Below are 21,023 nucleotides of genomic sequence, written 5' to 3'. Positions count from 1 at the left end.
GACTGCTGCAGCTGTTGCTATTACATGGCATTTTTACCCAGCACCTACTTTTTGATGTTAAAAATAAACATAGAACTTATGAGGCTGCTTTGCAAAACCGAGTCCTCAGTGGCACAAAGGAGACACGTGTTGTGGTGCTGACCCTGGAGAGTGGCACATCTGTGTCCCTGACTCCAGATTCCCCCGTGGCAGCTGTGCAGTTAGTCTCCTCCTTGCTTCGGAAATTCTCCTGCCACGATTTCCCCCGGCCTCCTGCTCCCACTGCTCCCAATTTATCCTTCCCTCCAACAAAAGACTCAGGAGGCCGTGTTCCACATCGCCAAATCAGCAGTATTTCCCCGTGATTTACGAAGGGCTTAAGATAAAACTGCATTTTTCAAATTTTGTGAGTGGAAACTCCCAAGAGCTTAATTTAAAGTCCCCACTTCCTGAAATCTCATTGACATAAAATATCGTTTTTGACTCTAAATGGTTTTTTAGAAGTGATTTTCTATAGGCACACAAGCTGCTGCTAGTGAGATGGGCTTGTTTTTCCTGAAGAACAGACAGTCTGTTGAGGAGAATATACAGGGCAAACTCCCAGGCAAAGTGTGGGCCATTTTAGATGGATAACATTGTTTATCTTGACATGCAGCGGACCCCAGAATGAAATAATTTCTTTCCTTCTGAGTCATACTTGAATTTGCCAGGAAAGATTATTGGGGTGAAGTCAGCATTATGCAAACATTTGCGATCTTATAATTGATGGTAGACATCGTGCTTTTTTCTGGGAGGAAAATGGCGAAGTTGCTGAAGCCTTTGTAAATATCATCTGGTACTTACACAATGCACAGATGGGTTTTATTTATGATGCGTTTCAATAACCCTGAACTTGGGATCAGCTGGGTGTGGTGTAAAAGGCAGTATTAGACCACCCAGCAGGAACCAAGAAATAAATGTTACAAATACACGGCGCCTGCACACACGCATCATTCGTGCTGGTTTACTTTTACATATTCACACACATCACTGAGTTTTAATAGCACCAAGATATTCTGAGGAGGTGTTGCTGTTTTTGCTAATGTCACATATTTAAATTAAAGAAGTCTGTCTATTGGTAATCTGAGTATTGCTATTTATAGGAAGTATTTCAGTGACCACATTTCTTCCATAAAATAAAAATACTATAATGTTACTTGAGAAAATTGTTGAGAAATTCAAACAGCAATTTCCACACTTTTGCCAAAGTTCAGGAAACTCAATACTGGAATAATCCAGGAAAATTTGTACTCATACTATCCAGGGAAATATAAAGACAAGGAGAAGGGGGGCAGGCTGTGAAGTGTGTCCCCACTGGCATGGCCCACCCATCCTGGGAATGGTACCCAGAAGCCAGATGAAACCACTTCTGTAGCCCAAGACTCCGTATTATTCTCTTGCTCTTCCTCCCCCACCGTTCTGGGTTCTGGGGATGGAACCCAGGGCTGTGGACATGCCACACAAGCGCTCTACCAATGAGCTGTGCCCCCTGAGGCTTTTATTTTGTTTTCAGTTTGAGGCAAGGTCTTGCTAAGTTGCCCAGGCCATCCTCAAAAGTGTGATGCTCACGCCTCAGCCTATTGAGCAGCTGGAATTGTAGGTATATACCTGCACACCCGACTTTCATAGTTTGTTTTATGCAAATTAAACAAAAAAATTAGGAAACCTCACTTTAAGAAGCTGAAGAGTAGAGATAATCCCCTAAGTGAAATTCTACCTCTAATGTCGTTTGCAGTTTTGCTGTACAAGTATTGGTAAACTATAATAATTTTCTATTGATTTCTGTTACAGTCATTCTCAGATATATCTAATTGTTTCTTTTCATAAATGGACTTGGTGGTTAGTCTGAGATTCTGGGCACTGACAGCTCGGTGTCTGTAGTGTGATCTCCACCCCTTGGGGTCACACTCCCTGGAGAGAGGGGAGCCTGCTTAGGTCTGAGACAGGAGCATCTACCTTGCACCCCTTCAAGAGAACGGGATCCCAGTCTTCACCCGGAGCTGTGTGGGCCTGGCCTGCAGATGTTCCTGTCCTCAGAGTCATCCTGAAACCCTGCTCTGAGGTCGCTCAGGTTGGCTGGGTCCAGGCATGGTGAGATGTGCGTGCTTCTTCCTGATGAGGCCCCCCGCCCGCGGTCCACACCATGGCCACGTGTTGAGAGGTTGGACTCAGTAGATCTGTGACCAAGGCAGATGAGCTAAAGATCCACAGTAACACCTGGGACCAGAAAGCCCAGAAAGGTAAAAAGAAGCGAGGCAAGGAGCTGGGCACTGCTGCTGCTAACGATCTATGGCATCTTTCTCCTTTTACAATTTTACCACCTCTGAAGATCAGTGCGTTTTCTTTCCTCTCCCTCCCAAGACCTCAGCCTCTCTTTTCTCTCCCTCACAACATTGGATATTTTTCCGCTCATTGTGTTCTTAAAATTTCTTGCTTTGAGAATTCTCCAACTGGATTCCTGAATGCTGCACGAAGTACTTTTTCTGTCTCCTCACGTGGCTGGTCAGCCGAGCAAGGGGAGCTGCGTGGCTTCGGGGGAAGTGTCTAAATGCAGGCATGATGGGGACGCTTGAGAAACAAACCCAGAAAGCAGCAACCCGAGGGCACATCTGCCCGGAAGAAAATGAATTATTTTCACTACTACCCTGCGTACCTGGGTCCACTGCCTGTGAAGCTTCTAATGCAATGCTCTGTCCCACTGTGGATGGTGAGAAACACTGTGCCAGTCCTGCCTTCCCCTTCCCGAAGGTCCAGCAGGCACAGTCTCTCCAGACCCACAACAGAAAGACTGAGCTTCACGGCCTCCCTTGTTCCTTCTCTTTATGCTGCTTTTTATCAACTTCCAAGATAGTTAAGGCTGAAAGACGACAATGCTTCAAAGAAAAGGCAATTATTCAAAGAGAATTACCAAATACCCGCACATCGCCAGGGTTCACACTTGGGGAACGTCTATCCTGTCCGAGCAGGCCTTGAAGTCCCGGATTTTGCTGAGACGCTCTTATTTAGTGGACATCTGGATCTTGTCAGAGTGGATCTCATTCCCCCAACAGCTGCTCCGCGGAGTTGCCTCCCACGGCACATGTGGTTTATTTCTTGTGTTTATCCTCCGCTTGGTAAGGTTTTGAGGTGTCATGTCTCTTTTCATCTTTACATTTTAAAGGGTACAATTTTGCATAAATTATTATATTTCTAGGTGTGAATTATGGCAGTGCTCTTTTCATGCGCTCTTTGGAGACCATTAATAAATGCTTGTTCTTACATTTTCTTGCTGTGAGTTATATCATGGTACAAGACATATAGGTCCTTCTGTCCAACGTGTTTCTTCCAGCTTGATTTTACTTTTGAAACTTTTACATCAGTGCTTGCAGTTGCTCAGACTGTGTACCAAAATTTTTCATGTGTGAAAGCACACTTAATGCAATAGTTTATTTTATTGAGTCTGCATAGAATAAGAATTATTTTGATCTCTGAAAAATATAAAATAATGATAGACAGATTTTCTTTTCATGCTTGGAAAACTGACCTTGAGCAGTGAATGCTGAAAACTATATCAGTGATCACTTATAGTAAAATAATTGATGGCTTTGCTGTCACATGCATCACGAGGGATGATGAAGGTCGACACCAATTAAAATCCAGCGAGATTCAATGCTAAACATTAATTCTCCTTTCTTGTTTAATGGGGATTCGGAGAGAATGAGAGTGCAAATGCAAACACAGTATATACTGAACTGGAAATCTGAAATGGACACCTGCTCGCCGAACAGCGTGAGTGTGATAATTGTTACGAAAAGAACCAGGGAGAAGGGGGAATTAGAAATGTCAGAGGCTGCGATGAGCAGAAAGTCTAGAGAGTATGGTAATAGGAACACTCAAGAACATTTTCCTTCAAAGCAGAAGGAATATCTTTCCTCATTCGTACCAGGACAGAAAGTGTTTTATTTTACAGTGAATACTGATTAGTGATATCCGTGTTATATGAAAAAGTTATTTATTTCTCTCATGCTATGAGTAAAGTCTTCATGGTTTTGCTTTCACAGATGAAGAACTGAGAAATCTATTTTACAGAGGGGAGGACTGAGGCCCAGGGAGGAACAAGAAGAGGCCTCAGGCCCTCACATGTGAAGGTCAGCGCTGGCTGTCCATGTCCATGCCCTTGCTCGCCTGCACAAGCTGACCCTGAGCACCTGGTGTGCTCCCCGATGGCTTCCTGAGGAGCTGAGGTCACCTCTGCCCCTGGCCAGCCCGCAGCCATCCCCACTTCACTCCCTGAGGACTCTCTTTCCTTCTCTTTCTCTCTTTATACGCAGTGCGGTCCTTTAGGTTTCATTTAGGAAAGCCAGCTGTCTTTTCAGGAACGTAGGTAATCATGAATCACCGAATAATTACAATTCCTATCACTTTTGATTGTGCAAATCGAAGACTTAATCACTGAATCACTGTATGTCTTGATGAAGCCACTGACAAAAAAAGGAGCCTGCGCGCTTCTGTAGCAGTCAATACAGAAAAAAGAAAGCACTTCACCTAGATCAGGGGCAGTGCACACGTCACATTCCGGCCTCCATTACTAGTCCACGGGGACTGCCACAGGGACGGTTTTGATCAGTACAGTAATTACAGGGTGAGGGTGCTCTTGTCCTCTGAGTGAATGTGCTCCATGACTGTAAGAGGTCTGTACACCTGCCGACAGCACACTTCCTACTGATACTGGATATTTTTCTTGTGATGCTATGTAACGTTCCCAGGTTATAATTTAACCTGCTTCCCAAACCAAATAAAGTCTAAATAATTTCAACTGATGTGTTGCTAGGGTCCACAGTAATGCAAAAAAGAAAACCAGTGGTGATTCGAAATTGGCTGATGGCAACCATGAGAATGTGCCACAGCCACGCACCATGAATAGCCAGCACTCAAATTCATGTGGGATTTATTAAAAGGTGTTCAGTGATTTGGGCTTGAATTAACTTGTTCATATTCACTAACAATTTAAAGCACTGCATGAATAAAGTACCATATTTGAAGCCTAGTAATTCGGTCATCTTTTTTGAAATGCAAAAATGTACACTCCCTGAAAATTGAGATACACACACACACACACACACACACACCCCTAAAGTGGAAAAGCTGTTGAATTTTAGACAAAAGTTTTGTCTAAAATAGTTTGGATCTCTCTGGATTTAGCTATCAACAAAACCAACAAAGCATTAAGAACCGGGCTGCACAAATGACACAGATTTTCAAATGTATTTACTTGAGGTCTAATGCTCCCGCGAGGTTTACAAAGGAAAGGGAGAAGCTTGAGACGTCAGAATTACTCAAGTTGTGATGACTTGAACACATTTGGGAGAACTTTGGCTTAGGTACTATATAAATAAACATTGCATCTGCAAGTATAATGTTTAGATTAAGAGAAATAAAATACATTCCTTTGTTATATGAGAGAAAACATGACAGTTTAATTTAATGGTGGGGTGAGTTGACAGATTCAAAATGAAGCTAGCCCTCTTTTTATTTTTTTTAATTTTTGTGTAAAATGTAGAAGTCTGCCTGTGTGTGCTAATCTTGCCAGCAGCTTTGTCTAGCCATCAATTACCCCGACCAGGGTATCCCTTGAACAAACAAAGCACAGACTTCACATGTTAATTCTCCTTCTGCAGATCCACACTGCTAATCAGCAAGACAGGCTGGGACCTGCTGGCCATGGGCCCCAACACTAGAGCAGATCAGTGGAGCGCAACAGAGAACCACGCTGAGACAGAGCACAGAGGGGCTGACCTGACACAGGTCTCCCCTGTATTGGTGGAATGCAGAATTCCAGCAGCTGCCTGGTAGGCTGACCTGGCGTGAGGTCTAGTCTGGAGGTGGCATGGTCACTGCCCAGTACTAAGGCTCTGGCTGGGCTCAGGAAAGGGTGGCTGTGATAAGAGAGGATGGAGAGTGTGGGGAAGAGGGAGCTGGAACCTGTCACCCTGTTCCAGGGCCGAGCACGTGGTCTCTGACTGAGGCCACTGAACCGGAGCCCAAAAAAGGCCGACAAGTGCACCCTCAGCCCATGCCAGGGCACTTTCCACGGCCCTTAGGGCCTGTGCTCTGCGAGTGGAAGGCTTGCAGTGGGCATAGGCTCTTGGCTCACCGCTGCCCATCCCCCTGACTTCCTCACCCAGGCTGCCCTCCTCCCCTCTGCTCGCCTGCTCCATCCTCTGGCCGAGTCACAGCTCTCGAGTGACTTTGCCTCTGCCCTCCGCGCACAGCAGCTCCTTGCTCCTCCTCGTCTCTAGCACTTCTGCTGTGAGCTCCAAGTCCGCACTGCACACATGTGCAGTGGCTCTTTCCTGAGCTCCTCCTCTGCTCGTGGCATCTTGCTAGGCCCTGGGGCAGAGACAGGTGAGATTTAAACCTGTGTTTCAGGCAGCGCCTGGTCTGGAAACAGGCCATGAACAATGTGGAGCCATGCAGAGTACACTCGAGGCACAGGTGTGGCACAGAGGGAGGCTGGCATGGGCTGGGGCCAGCCGGGTCTGGAAAGACTCGCAGACAGGGAGGTGGGCACCCTGTCTGTTTCCCTCACTCCTCTGCGAACTCTGAGGATGCAGTTACGTTCGCTTCTCCAAGCGCCTTCTCCTCCCGTTGGCAGTGTAGAATCGAAAACGAACATCAGGACACTTCTGGAAAGGCACAGTCCTGGTTGTAAAGGACACATGCTCACAAGCCCAGTGTCTTGCGGCTCAGATGACCTTTCCCGTGTGGCCCTGTGCCCTGCCTGTGTGTGCCTCATACGGGAATCGAAGATGATGTTGTCTTTGGTTTGGTTCATTGTGCAAACAGCCTTGAGCTGGAAGCCCCACCTGTGCAGCTCCAGGTCCTGTCTCTTAGGGGTCCTTTGATCCATTAGTCTAAAAAATGTACATCTTTTTAATTAGCTAGCACACCAACACTGAAGGAAATCAAACAAACTAGTAGGATTTTGGCAGACTCTTTGAAAAATAATGTTTTCCTCTTTATGGAAACATGTATTTTGCAAACATTAACATTGGCTTTAAATAATGATTACAGACAAAGATAAAATAGAAACACGGAGCCTTTGGCATGTGAGTTTATATCTAATATGTCGTTATACAATAAGGAGATGTTGAATTCTAGTTGCTGAATATGTCTGAAGCTGTGAAACCTGATAGGTTTCCATTAAACTGAAATCGTGTTAAAAATCAATTCATAGGACAAGGATTCCAGATGTTATACTAATGACCTTATAGTGATCAGATGTTTCCCTAAGACCTTCAGGTTAGGTAACAACAATAAAAATAGTGTGACATCTCCGCAGATCCTGAACGAACCCAAACTTACTATGAAAATGACATATAATAGAATTTCATTCCTGTATTTTTAGATACTACATAAAAAGGAACAATATTTAATTTAAAAGGCATAAAAATCTGTATCATCACCATAAATATAGAATCCAACTTACAGATGATGACAATGAAGAAATCCATTAGCTGATTAGAGATCAAGCAGATTCTGGTTCTCGAAATCTCCTAAGCTTATGTTCCTTAACACCATATGTTACAGGGAACAGTAAAGACATCTGAATTCAAATATTTTGAAGAAATGTGTATTTAGCAACTGAATACATGCTAAAAGGAATAATTTACAGCAGCAGTTTCATTACATTGGACTCTCCAGTTTTTTAGTTCCCATCTGAAATGCAATGATAAGTATAGGTTGGAACATATTACTATCTGGCAAAAAGCATGCTTACTCAGTGGGCACACACCTTGTGGCCTGAGGGAGCACAGAAACCCCTGCCCCTGTGTAGGAGAGCCTTGTTTCGGGGTGACGCCGAACACCTGCAGTGGAATACCTACAGAGACTCGTGTTTTACACTGCTCTTCCTCTTCTGTTTAAGACTATTTACATCTCTTTTGCCTCATGTGTAGGTAGAAAAAATACTAAACACATATCACCAAATTCACTGAATGATGCATTAAAAGAAGCAGTAAGTGTGCAATTACATGCATCTATATTTGTTTCCCTGGCCAGGACTTCCTTTCTGACATGCATCCCTTTGTACTCTATGGTTGCCACTGTATCTGCTGAAGGTTGTGTGTCTCTTTTTACCCAGTGCCATCTCTGATGATGCATGTGTATGGCGGCAACTGTGAATCTGGGGCATGGATTCATTTTCCTGAAAACTGCTCCTCTCCATATGCGCTGGCAGAAGACTGTACTGTGGTGGAAATTAGTTACCTGCACACTATATTTATATTTTTTTTCAAAACCTTAGACTTGATGGTTTATAAAGGCATGCCAGTAGACTTCTTTGCGTTTGATACTTTGAATTAAAATCTAGACTTTTTCTATTGATATTTTGTAATGCTAAGCAAAATGCTTTCGGATTTGGAAGGTATCCATGAAGTTATACAATCTGTACTCCTTCAAATCCTTTTATTCTTAAGTAGTAAAAAGAAATAAAATACTTTTGTTATTGCAAATAAATCTGTTTCAGCTGCAAATTTAGAATGAAATGCAACACTGAATTTTAATACAGTGAAGATACTGTACTAAAGTATAAAAAAGTGAGCTATATTTGTAGCATTCTTGATTGCTTGATTTATATTCCAAGTACTATTTCCTGTACAGTAGTGTGGGCTGAAACTTGCTTTCCAGTTCCACTTCCCTCGAAAATTATTCCCCCCAAAAAGCGACATTTTAGTCAGTGGTGCCTAAAATTGGACGTAGATAATTTTTAGGCTTTTATTTGAAACAAATGTCAACAAATTGTTTATTCAAATAATCATTAAAACTGAAACATGAGCTCCCATCTGGAAAATAGTTCAGCTGACGGGGAATACGGATTTGCTGTTGTTTGAGGTGAGAAATTTATGCTGAGTTAATTAGAGTCCCGTGACAACTGGAGCTACATTTCAGTGTCGCTTCTTTAATTAGCAGGAAGCTTGTTTTCCGTGCTGTCCTAGGCCTCTCCAAGGGCTCAGGGAAGAGTTCCTGATGACACTGGGCAGTGCCAAAGCCCAGGATACAGGGATGAACACCCTGTGCCTAAGATGCTCAAAGGATCTCTTCAGGACAACAACCAGGGCAAACTCTTGGTGACAAGTCTTTTACCTAAGTCTGAAAATTACAGAGGCAAACAAAGTGTTTTACCGTTTTGAAGTTCAGGGCCTTCTTGGAAACTAGTGCATAGAAAAGCCATGCCCACAGACAGGGAAAGGACCGGGTGTTTTTAATATGGGTTATTTTTATAAGCAAGGTGAGATAAGGGGAGCTAATTCAGAAGGAAACAGTTGAGGAATCTGTCAGTAAGACTCATTCTGCCATTTACTGATTTCTCTGTCTTTTCTAGAATCACTAAGTGATCCATTTAATTCCTTGTGGAATTATAGGAGGATATTTATGTCTCACACACAATGCTGAAATCCAAGCACTGAAATGGAGACATTTTCCATCAGCTATATTAAGATGATGCTTATTATTTTAGCAAAGCATACAGATCATTTTCATTCCTTTGATCCTTTATATAGAATAAAATGCATTTAGGAAATCAATTTTTTCTCTTTTCTTGCTGGTTATATTCTGTTTTTGAAAGAACATTATGCAAGTTAAAATTAGGTAATCTTTAAAGAAGGGAAAGTGTGAACAGCTTTCATTTGCTTGATTTCCTCAAAAAAAATAAAGCATAATTTATATTTTGGTTGTAGGATTGATGGCTCCTAATGTATGTGTATCCAGAACAATACCAGCTATCCCTCTCACAGAACTAAAAACAAAACATCAACAAAAGCAGCACACAATCGGAATCTTAAAAACAAACGATATAGCACAATAATTATAAGACAAAAAACTACTCTAGCTTAGAAAACAGCTAATTTTTACTGCATATTTGTCATGGTACATTTAAATTATAGTTTTAATAAAATACATCTTTAGGTCAAAGCTGAAAGAAGACATCAGTAGTAGATCAGTGTATTCCATTTTGCCTCTGGACGCTAGATGGTTTATGTGTTTTATATTTCCACAGACCATTTCATTCAGTACCTCTTTTCTCCTTCAGTACATACAAACATGAGTGCTGGTAGACAAAAAATATCTCTGCATCCAACCACGGTTTGGAATATTTATCAACTCAGTAAATCCATGCAGTTTACTTTAAACCCCTAGTTCAGCACAATGGCTTGCTGATGCAGTTTTTCTCCGGTCGATGGCCACAGGGCACGTGACATTTGTGTTTCTCAGGCAAAGGAGGAGGTGGAACTTGTACAGTGGATTCTCCTAGGAGACGCTCGGTCCGCTGTGGTGATCCGTGTCCGCTCACGACTGGTTTTGGGTGTGATGTCAGGAAGAAAGCCTGTGAGGAAGTTACTCATGATTTAATTTATAACTGGTGGAACTCAGTTGAATTCTGCACCATTGTAAACACCCACGTAATGCCATGGAAAGAGTGCATGGATATTGCGTTTTTCCAGTTATTGTCTAGGCAAGTTGCTATCCGTTTGAGGTTTCTAGAGGGAGCGCAGCTCAGACACTCCTGGGTGCCCTCTCAAACTCGTGGGTCCTCCGGTTTCGCCCTTTCTTGCTTTCCTGTAAGTGCTTCCACTTGTTGCTGCTCCCTGGGGTGTGGCCTGGCCTTTGCCGCCGTTGCTTGCGGTCCCTTTTCCAAACCTGCTCACAGAACTCGTCCATGGTGTTCAGGTTGGGGTGGTTGATGAGCTGCATGAAGTCTCTGTACCAGACCTTCTGGCTGGGGGTCATGCCGTTGGCCATCTCTTTGGTCTTGGACTCGTCCCCGTCGTCGTCCCTGTGCAGGAGCTCTTCCAGGTGCTCCGTGTCGATGACCTCCAGCGTCACCTTGAGCAGAGTCTGCATGAACCCGTGCTCCACGGCGAGGCACAGGTAGGTGCCCGAGTCCTTGCGCTGCAGGCTGCGCAGCAGCAGGCCCTGCTCGGTCCTGACGGTGTGGTCGTCCACTCTGATCTGCAGGGCAGAGAAGGGAGTTACACACCCCAGGACTTCCCAAGCACAGGGCATCTGCAGTGCCAGGAAAACTCAGATTCTTTGTTCAGGCACAAGTTAGTAGCTAACAAAATTTCTAACTGGAGAGTGAGGTCCACACTTTTGTATCTAAGAAAAGTTAACATCCATCGGTTGTTTTTAAGATCACTGGAAACTATTGGTTGTACCACTGTTTTAATAAGATTTACTATAAAAAGTTTAAATAGCCAAGGTAACTGGAGGAACAAACAAATACGTAGTTTTTATCTTATCAACTTAAAGATAGGGATAATGCTATGGTACAAAAATACTTAAATTGGCAAGAAAGCCATGTAGAGAAAAGCGTAGGATATTAAAATGAACTTCCTGAAATAAACTAAAGAAATATAAACTCAGCTGTTGAACAACAGGAAGGAACTAAATAATTTTAAAATCTACTAAGTATTTATTTAACATGTTAGGTATCGAATGGGCCACAAAAAGGAGGCTGTGCCCTTGCTTTCACTGTGAATACTGTTTACAAAGGAAACTGCTAGAATCCCAGCCTGGCGATGTATAAAATCAACTGAGATTTGCACAACGTGATTATACAGAAACTGTTTAAAGTGTCAAAAGGGGAAAATGGGAGTATTTTGCTTAATAGTCATATTACGCTGGTAAAATTACTAACACATAATACATTTTGCAAAGCAACCAAACAGTCTGGACTTTATTTGACGTGCTTAGATATTGTCAAAGGCTCAGAGTTCTCACTGAGATTGTCGGGGACACGGCTTTTTCGGAGGAAACAGCGGCTCTACCGGGGAGCGGGAGCCTCTGCTGCTCCCACAGTGGCTTCTGCACAGACAGGGGCAGACTCAGCGCTGCCGTTCTGGTCCCCTACTCTGTCCTCCCATCTCCTCACTCCTCACAATGTGGAGGAGTCAGAAAGGAAGGAAGACCAGTGCGAATCCAAGAATTAGTTGAGCAAAAGTTAAAACTGGAAGACCTGATTGCTTTGATGTGCAAATGGAACGCATTGGCTTTGCAGATGATCACTGCAAACACAGGAGGGCCTGACCCAGGTCTCCAGTTCCTGCCCCAGTTCCTGCTCGTGGGGCAGGAACTCTGGCCACCCTCACATCACTTCTCCAACTCTTAGCCCGAGGCCTGACGCCTGGACAGTCCACCTGGACCCCCCCCCCACTTGCTCAGTGACCGAACCCTCAGGTGATAGTATAGGAGGAGGGTTGTCGGTACCTCCCCGGCCCCGGCTAGACAGAAAGGTCCAGGCAGGGGCACCCAGTACCTCCTCTTTCCGGTCCTCATTCCGCCTCTGGAATTGCCAGTACACCAGCGCGCGCTGGGACTTGGGGCTGCACTCCAGGAAAGTACTGCTGTTCTCCACGCCGTAGATGACCCTTTCCTCCAGGCTGTGCCCGAGGGGAGCATCTGACCAGAGAGCAGAAAACAGGGGAGAAGACGTCAGAGAAGTAATGCCAGTGCTCCAGGGACTGCGCTAGGAAATCGAGTGATCACTTGTGGGCAAGCTGGAAGCTTTCAGTGGCTTGAATAGGGTGAGAAATGTCAAGGGTGGAACCGTTCAGAAGCCCAGTGCCGGCCAGGTAGCATAATCACTGTGCTAGGCATTGTCCAAGTGTGCAGAGATTGGTCTGCCAGAGAAGAGCAGTCCACTAACCAAAGCAGTCAGGTGGGCACTCTGGCCTGTATGCTTCTCTCCTTCCACAGCGCCCTGCAGGGACACACTACCGGCCAGCGCTCTGCCCCTGACCACGCAGCCAGGCCACACCAGGCTCTTCTCTCCTGGAAAGCTACTGCACTCAAAAAAGCATCTGTTTCTGAGAAATTATTTTTGCCATTTTGTGTTTTTCATCTGTAAAATTAAAATTTCAGCAGTCAAAGACATTTACCTAGCATTTTAAATAAGAGAGAGCTCAGGAAGTTTGCACTCTCCTCCTGTACCCGTACCCCTGCACTAGTCCACACGGAGGTGCTGGCGGAGGTCGCTCGGTGTGAAACACTCAGGAAGGCACAGAAGAAAGATGTGTAATTACAGCACAATGTGGATTCAATTGTCCTCATTTTCAAATGACACATCTTTTATTAATTTCAAGAATTAGGCTATGGACTATGGCAAGAGTATATAATAAAATACAGCAATACCAAAACCTATTTCCTGATTAAGTTTCTATTATTTTACCCTTTATGTAACCTCCTTCAATGTGGTAACTGAAACACAGCTCAGATCAAAAGGACACACAGGGAATCTAGGTGAAACTCGTTTAGAGAACAAAATTCTGTATTATCTTGTATAATCCTGTTTCCATTATGACATCCTGTGCAGCCTGGAACTCATTACATTAATTTAGAAAATAATAAATATATTTCACGTGCATAGGGAGCTGACAGTGTAGACAGATGAAAAACTCGTGCTCTCTCCTTCAAGCTCAGCAAGGTTTTTAATTTAAAAATGCCCCCTCCCGTCTTCGGCATCCCTTTGTCATGATGGACTGAGTCCTCGCATCTGTGGAACGCAGTATTGTTTGCTCTCAGTAGAGCCCGAGCTTCCCGCAGCCCAGCTTCCCTGGTCACTGTCCAAGGCCCATGGCAGTCACCCCTACTTTCACTTGGCTAAGTCCACGATCTGTTCCCTGGCCACCTTGGGGTGCAAGGCTCAGTGGCTGCGTCTCCATTGCTGGGTGCCCAATTCTAACGTGGAAAAGCACCTGTCTCACCCAGCCTCTGTCAATGCACAAACTGTAACTGTCTGAGTGGTGACAGACGAAAACCCCAAATCAATCACAAATGCTGGGGTGCGCCTCAGCTGTCTCCTGTCTGCATTGCCCTCCCCCTCAGGTCTGCTTTCCTCAAGGAAAAATTCATAATAATGGACCTGTCTGTCACCTGACCTGTTTGCATTACTATGAAAAGCTACAGAAATAAGTTACTGCTCTCAAACAGAAACTGTGTAGATCCTTCAATGCATTAGCTGACACGGCAAAAAAGAAGAGTGTGACTGTGTAATAAACAAGAGATGGCCAAATGTCAACAGGTAAATTATTTTGAAAATCACTGTCCAGATGGTCTTTTCAATTAATCTGAGAAGTTCAGTTTGCTAACCTTTCTGATAGTCCTGGGAAACCTGTCAGTTTTTATTTTTCTCTTCAAGATCTTTTCTGGAGGCAGTAAATTTTCCTTATATACCGGAAAAACTAAGAAAAAAGTCACTGTAAATGTTTCTTATATTAAAACATAAATCTCACCCATGGCATCCTCAGTTGAATGTGCTAGAAGATGATATCTAAGCTAATGAAGAATTTATACGAACTTTGGCTTTTAGCTGGATATAGTGCATTTCTCAAATGATAAGCTCACTGGGAAGCTGGTTCCCGGCTTGGTGCTTTCCTTAGATTGTTTTGATAACTACTCCGGCCAGCACTCATTTTTCCCCAAGTTGACCCTTTCTCTCTGCCCTTTCTCCAAAGAGAAACATCTTTAAGCAGGCATCAGGGAAGGCTGGTGTCCCCTCAGAGGGACTGTCAGTCACGCTCGGTACACAGGTACCATTGTGTTCCTTCGGCTGGGGATTCTCCTGTTTTATGTTTGATTACGTCCTGCTGCTGTTGGCCATAATTAACAAAATAAACTTTCAATGGATACAGTGACTTCTGTAATTGCTCTGTAGGAGGCTGTTTCTGCCATCAGCAACGTTTAACCTGTGACTAGAAGCTTCAGTGAAGGTGGCTTGGCCAGGCGCACAGACCCGTGAGCCCACAGTGTAATTACTGCTAATGTGGGGACTTGCAGTCTCCCACATTTGAACACCGGTGAGTAGCTGTCTAATAAATAAAGTCATTCCATAAATAATGCCATTCCATTTGTAACTGTTCTACTCCAATCATTTCTACAAAGTTTGTGTAACGCAGGAAGCATTAATGATAGAGCCTCCTCTCTGTAGATAGCTAGGTAGACAATCCCTCCCTTTCACTCTGGCTTCTCTTTCTCTAAAAAATCTTCCTCAGACAAGTGCAATGTGTCGACTTCTGTTTTGATTCTTCACCATCACTTTCTGCCTTTGTTATTAACGCTAATAGCTCTGCATAGAAATGGCAGCAGCATTACGTAAAGTACTTTTCCAGGAGTATAAGATTGAGTCCAGTTACCTAATTTAGACCAAAAGCTCAACTGAGGAGAAATCATTGATTAAAAACTTCCTGAAGGACATGAAATTTTACATACTCAGAGTCAGGGGCAGCCGAAATCTCTCTCTAGATCAGTGATGGCGCACTCACAGAGAAGGAGCACCCACACCGCACCCTGAACCCACTTACGCATCACAGAGGGCCAGCTCTGCAGCTAAACCCCAATGCTGAGGGTTTAGTCAGAGACAACAGGCCACTTGTGAAGTCCTCAGAGCGGGCTGCCTGCGGGCCCAGCACAGGCCACAGGCTGCCTCCGTGGCCCTGGAGGAAGCCGGCTGCCCTGACAGTGGACACAGACCGCGTCGGGTTACTGACAAGTGACTCTGACGGCAGCGTCCCCTGCTCTCTGCTGAAGGAGCCCACGCGCAGGGCTGTCTGCTGGGTTCTGTTTGTGTCACAGCACCGTGAGGATCGTGGTCATTCGATGGCCGTGTTTTCTCCATGTTCTCTGGGATAGCTGTTTTTCCTTTTGAAATGTTAACATTCTCTTAAACACTGATGCTTGTTTTGAAAGCATTGAATTTTGTGACTATATTTCTCCTCGATATTGAAAATTAAAGGTTAGACAAACTGAGGTCCCTTCTCGATAGGCTCTTGGAAATGTGTCCTGGGTACACGACTGGCTTTGCCTGTGGCACCATCATCTGTTTTATCCTGGTTTGTTTTAGTTACAGAATTGCAAATGTCTTAAGTATATTATGTAGATATTAGCAGTTATAGGCAATGCAAATTTGTGTAACACTTTTAATATAGTTTTATTATTCTTAAACTATACTTTATAAAATACTAGTACAATACTGGTGTCAGTAATAGCTTTACATATATCAGGTGATTACTATTATTATTATTGCCATTGTGATAGTCTTTATTGTTAATTTAGAACTTAAAATTCTTTACTGAGAATCTACATTAAGACAAATTATGAAGTCCTTCCCAATATTAATCTACTTCAAACAAAATCATCAAAGAAAACATTTCCTCTTTAGTAAGTTTTAAGCATCTTTTTTCATCTTTTTTAGAGACCATATATTCTTATTTGTTACAATTATCATTAAGCTTTACCAGTAATCTGTGTTCCCTAATCTACCACAAAGGTGATTGGAAACCCTTAGTACATGTTTGCTAAGTCGCAAACGCAGAGGAACCATAACTATAGTAAACTTAAGGGCTGAAATTTCATGTAACTGGGACAACCTCAGGACACAGTTATCATGACTACATAAAATAAATGATTAAAAGTTTAATTCCTAAAAAGGTTTCAGTGCGCCTAACACCGATTGTGACAGTGTGTTTCAGTGAAGTGTTATCCACATAAGCATTTGAAAATTCTTAAGTTTAGTAATTTTACAAAAGTAGGTCTGTGACATGCTGAGAGCACATGAAGATTAATCAAGTATACTCCAAATCAAAAATGCCAAATATGGAATAAGAAGAGAGAGAGATTTGAGGACTCATGAATGTATTGTCATATATCCAAGGAGAAATATACCATTAAGACTCATGGGCAATTTTGTAGATTTCCAGAAAGAAAATAATCTTTCTCAAAGCTGTTTTCAAATACATTTAGCACTTAGAAAACAATTGTTTTAAGTACAAACCTTTGCCATCATAATTACCAATGAGCAAGGAGGGTACAGTGGTTACATTGGCATGATAAATTCTCGGGGTTCAACTATCTGAATGGTTGCAGCAAAACAACTGAAAGTAACAAAACGTTAAAATTATTGTGAAAGCACCAGTGTGTTCAGTGTGTTTGGGTAGCACAACGTTACGATACGTTGCAGTTGTTAATGACAAGAAATAATGTTTTTAGGGAAGCGGCCTTCAATTAATCGTTTCCTCTGTTAGTGGTATAATTTATGGAAATGAAAGGAGGCTAATAAACCCCAAAAGTGGAACAAAAGACACAAGTTAAATAAATTGCTTCCTTTTGTTACAACAAAAAGTCATGATATCCATCATTTGGCCCAAAATACCATGCTGCTGAAGGCCTTATTTAGCATTTGATTCTCTTCCAAGGTAGCAGAGACAGAAGGCATCGCATTTCAGCTCCCATTTACTTTACTCTCCATTTTAACCCCAGAAATGTCCCCCGGGGTTAAAACGTGAATAATGTAACAATCCCAGGAAGTTTGCCTTGCATGGGAAAGACAGAGACGGATGAGGTAGTGAGCCAGGTACCCCTGTACTCTGGGATTTCTGATACTCCCCTTTCATTAAATCTGAATTTCATAAACAATAAATATAAAGGTAAAACTTAATTTAGGAGAGGGGCAAATAGATACAAATTATTTTAAATATTTACTTAGATTGTTTAGCAAATACAGTTTGTTACTAGATTACATAAAGAGAAATTAAATTCTAAACATTTCTTCACATTGTTTTTTAAATATTTTTCTCAATGAAGTTCAGTGTGACAGGATCACGCTTGTTTGGAAGACACCAGGCAGAGACTTCCAAACATTTCCTGGATGCACTTTTGCAAACACACGTGAACTCATCAATGCACACATGCCTGTGGCTTTTCCACATATTAGAAATATGTTTCATACTCATCAAGTTTGGCGGATGTAATATTTCCACATAGAAGGACTCAATCAGTGAAACCTCATATTAAACTTGAACTGGTAATTTATCAACTTTTAAGTCAATTTAAATTTTAAAGTATGTTGTTTTATATCCTTGGTACTGGGAAGTAATTATCGAGCAAGATATAACATTTTAGATTTTATAATGTAGGTAATTTCTGCTTTTCTTGAATACACGAATCCCTGTGAATGTCTTCGTAAAATGGCATAGTCCTAACACAGGAGGTAGGTAGATGGCTAGACAGACAAATTCCAGGGGAGGGAATTTAACTTCGCGGTTGGCAGGTAACTGTTTCACAGAGTGACTCACTAGGGTCTGAGTTCTAGAGAGCCTTATTTTACAGATGTGAGAATGGAATCAGCGCATGAAGAAGTGAAATATGAAGCCACCGAACAGTCACATTTAACACTGTGCCCCAACCTGTGCTGGCACAGGCTGGGACACTTCTTAGAACATCATGAGCTGCAACCCAGTGACTTAAAAAGCAATACCACTCGGAAGATATCTATTGTTTGTTTAGTCTATGTGGAACATCTGGAATGCTTTATTTTCATGAGTTTATAGCCAATGCATTACCAAAGAAAGCACAGATAATGTATACGCCAGAGGGACAATCACTCTAGGAACATTTACTTAAAAATCAGGAAATGTGAATTTCAATGTTTCATTTACTTTTCCCCAAGAGATATGGTGGGAGATAGAAAATACCCATTTGTGGAAGCAGAAATCCTCCATAAAAGTAATGAAAATTCCATCTTGTATCGCAAAGGTATGTGACCCACACAGCTTTGGAGCCGAGGGACACAGAGCAGGCAGAAACCCAGAGCTGTGAGAGTAAAGTCACAGGCGTGTGTGCAGGTGACTCCTGCACACACCTAGAGACAGCGACGGTATCGCCAAGCTGGTCTTAACTTGTGGGCCTCACACCCGCCACTGAGCAAAGCTGGATTCCTCGCTCGGACTGCTTTCAGAGGGCAGCAATTGCTGGTTGGTTATTTCGAAAACATAAAGTCACTTCCAAGGGCTTCAGAAAAGCCATAGAAGACACCGTGGCAGTGATTCCATTCTAGGATGCACGTGCGTTCGCATCATTCTGGGAGTAGAAGGTGCCTCACGGTTGCCCTTGATGTGATTTGCTTTCTTTCAGAATCTTTCTTCTATGGACTGTGGAACTCATCAATCCAACGCTTCCGTAAGCCTGGCCGAGGCTCTGAGTCCGCTCTGCAGGGTGAATTCCGAGGGTAAACCCTTGTTAATCCCGCTTTGCAGCTCACAGTGTTTCCCCCTGTGTGGTGACCAGGGATTGTGGCTGAAATGAGCAGTGTTCCTTGCCATCTCCTTCTCTGTAGGCACTCACTTCTCTCTCAGAGCTCCTGAACTGTCTGGGACTGTGTGCCACGAAGCAATCTTCCACTAGATCACTTGTTGGGTACTTTTCCTGAGCAGTACGTAAATAGTGAAGCATTTCTCATTCAGTTCCATGTTAGACTTGGTGAAACTTGGCAATTTATTAAATTACAGATTATTTTTTAAAAAGTAGACACCAGCACATCCATCAAAAGTCAAGGCTCCTCTTTGAGCTAAGTGCTGAGATTCATACTTGGAAGAGGCTATGCCTCAGATCATAATAGCACTGCTCCAAAATATTAAATTTATAGCTCTGGAGATCATAAAGATGGTTGTGCCAAAGATATTTTATAAAATTTGGGAATGATTTTGATGCCAACCAAGACATAAATTGAGATGGGCTAGCTGTGCAGATAATTTAGAAGACTGAATTCTGTGAACGTTTTACTGAAGATGCTATAACGGAAATGCATGTATGTAGAAAAGCCAAGAAAACTATTAGGAAGTTAAATTCAAGGGTGCCATTAAGCTAAAAGATAGGCCATAAAATATCTCAAAGATCCAGAAATCTAAGATGGATGTTATGACTTTTTACAAAAATACTGGTACTTATGGTGCAGTTTTTTCCTTTCTGGATACATAAATCATAGGGCTGCTCATTTTGGTTTTTAAGGCAAGGAAATCGGAGACAGTTTAGATGTAGATTGACTTGGCTCGTCATTCTCCTGAATGCTGAGTTGGAGGAGCTCCAACTGTGAGCACAGCAATTATCTTAGGGCAAGGAACAGGCTGCAACAGCCTGAAATCCCTCCTCAGCCTTCCGTGTGAGGTGACGGGGAAGACAGGACCTAGCAGTGTGCATGCAGTCTGAGGTTTCTAGGTGAATGGTCACCGATGACGAAGCAGAGTGCTCCTGGATGAAGGGGAGTGGAGCTGGACATGTCCACTGCACCAGGGCCAATTCATTGGCAACCCTGCTTCGCATGAGGACCCAGTGGGTGTCAGAGGTTTCATCTACCATGAAGCTTCCCTCACTGTAACTCGGAGTAATTTCATGCACAGCCTCTGTCTTAAAACCTCAGGATATGTAAAATATAAAGTGTTACCAAGCATGTTTACTATCCCAGCTGGAAAGGATCATGCTGAAGTGTGTATTTGGCTTCATGTTGCTTAGTAGCTCTCTGAAAACATTCCCTATCTTATGTGTTTCCACATGAGCACACGCACTTTACCAAATGTGAGAAGTGACATTAGCAAGATGAAACACAGGGTCCAGCAGCGCCGGCGCTGGGTCACTGTCCACTGGACTTTGGAGTACTGCCATGGTCTGGCCCACGACAGAACACTGGGTCCTATGGTGAGGCTGGGCTGGCTGACGCGGAATGCAACGCTGGGCTTCCAAACATTTGTAATTTACCACAGTCCACGGTGTGCACGTGTCGTGTGTGGTCGGTGAGCACAGGCGCAGACAAGGATAGTGACGCTGTCCTGGAGAGAGCACCTCATTGCCGCAAGCTGCCTGGGCTGTCGCATGCCTTCCTCCGCATATCGCGAGCAGGTAGGGTGGTTCACACAGGCGTGCACACTTGGGCACATGTGCACACGCACGGATCCAGGAACATCAAGCCACACCAGTTCCTTTACTTAGTGAGGTATGTATTCTGATTTAAGAACTAGGAGAAAATGCCATCCGCATTTCTTGACCTTCTGAAACTAAGCAACCCGAGATCCCCGATTCTGCCAGGTGTTGCTTACTCTAATTCACCAGAGCACACCTGGAATCTGAAATGCTCTCTGAACCCTGGATTCGCTGGACGATCAACAATATTTAATTATCCAGTTTGACTTTTTCTCAGTACT

The 21,023-nt window shown here is 43.3% G+C and overlaps 1 protein-coding gene across 3 annotated transcripts in view; it reads right to left on the bottom strand.

Moving 5' to 3' along the window:
- Positions 1-5,248: 5,248 nt before the first annotated feature.
- Sema3a (semaphorin 3A) overlaps positions 5,249-21,023 on the bottom strand; it is a 427,345-nt gene continuing 411,570 nt past the window's right edge. For all 3 annotated transcript variants that reach the window (XM_003469818.5, XM_063237438.1, XM_063237422.1), the window contains 2 exons: positions 12,314-12,456; positions 5,249-11,007 (listed from right to left, as the gene is read on the bottom strand). In XM_003469818.5, the coding sequence (XP_003469866.2) occupies positions 10,552-11,007; positions 12,314-12,456 (599 nt within the window). In that variant the 3' untranslated portion in view covers positions 5,249-10,551. The remainder of the gene's footprint in view (positions 11,008-12,313; positions 12,457-21,023) is intronic.

Source organism: Cavia porcellus, unplaced genomic scaffold, assembly GCF_034190915.1.
Source record: "Cavia porcellus strain 051 isolate PalLab524CR breed Dunkin Hartley unplaced genomic scaffold, mCavPor4.1 scaffold_2, whole genome shotgun sequence".
Classification (NCBI taxonomy): Eukaryota; Metazoa; Chordata; class Mammalia; order Rodentia; family Caviidae; genus Cavia; species Cavia porcellus.
Note: the sequence above shows the minus strand (reverse complement) of the source record. Positions and strands in the feature narration are given on the sequence as shown.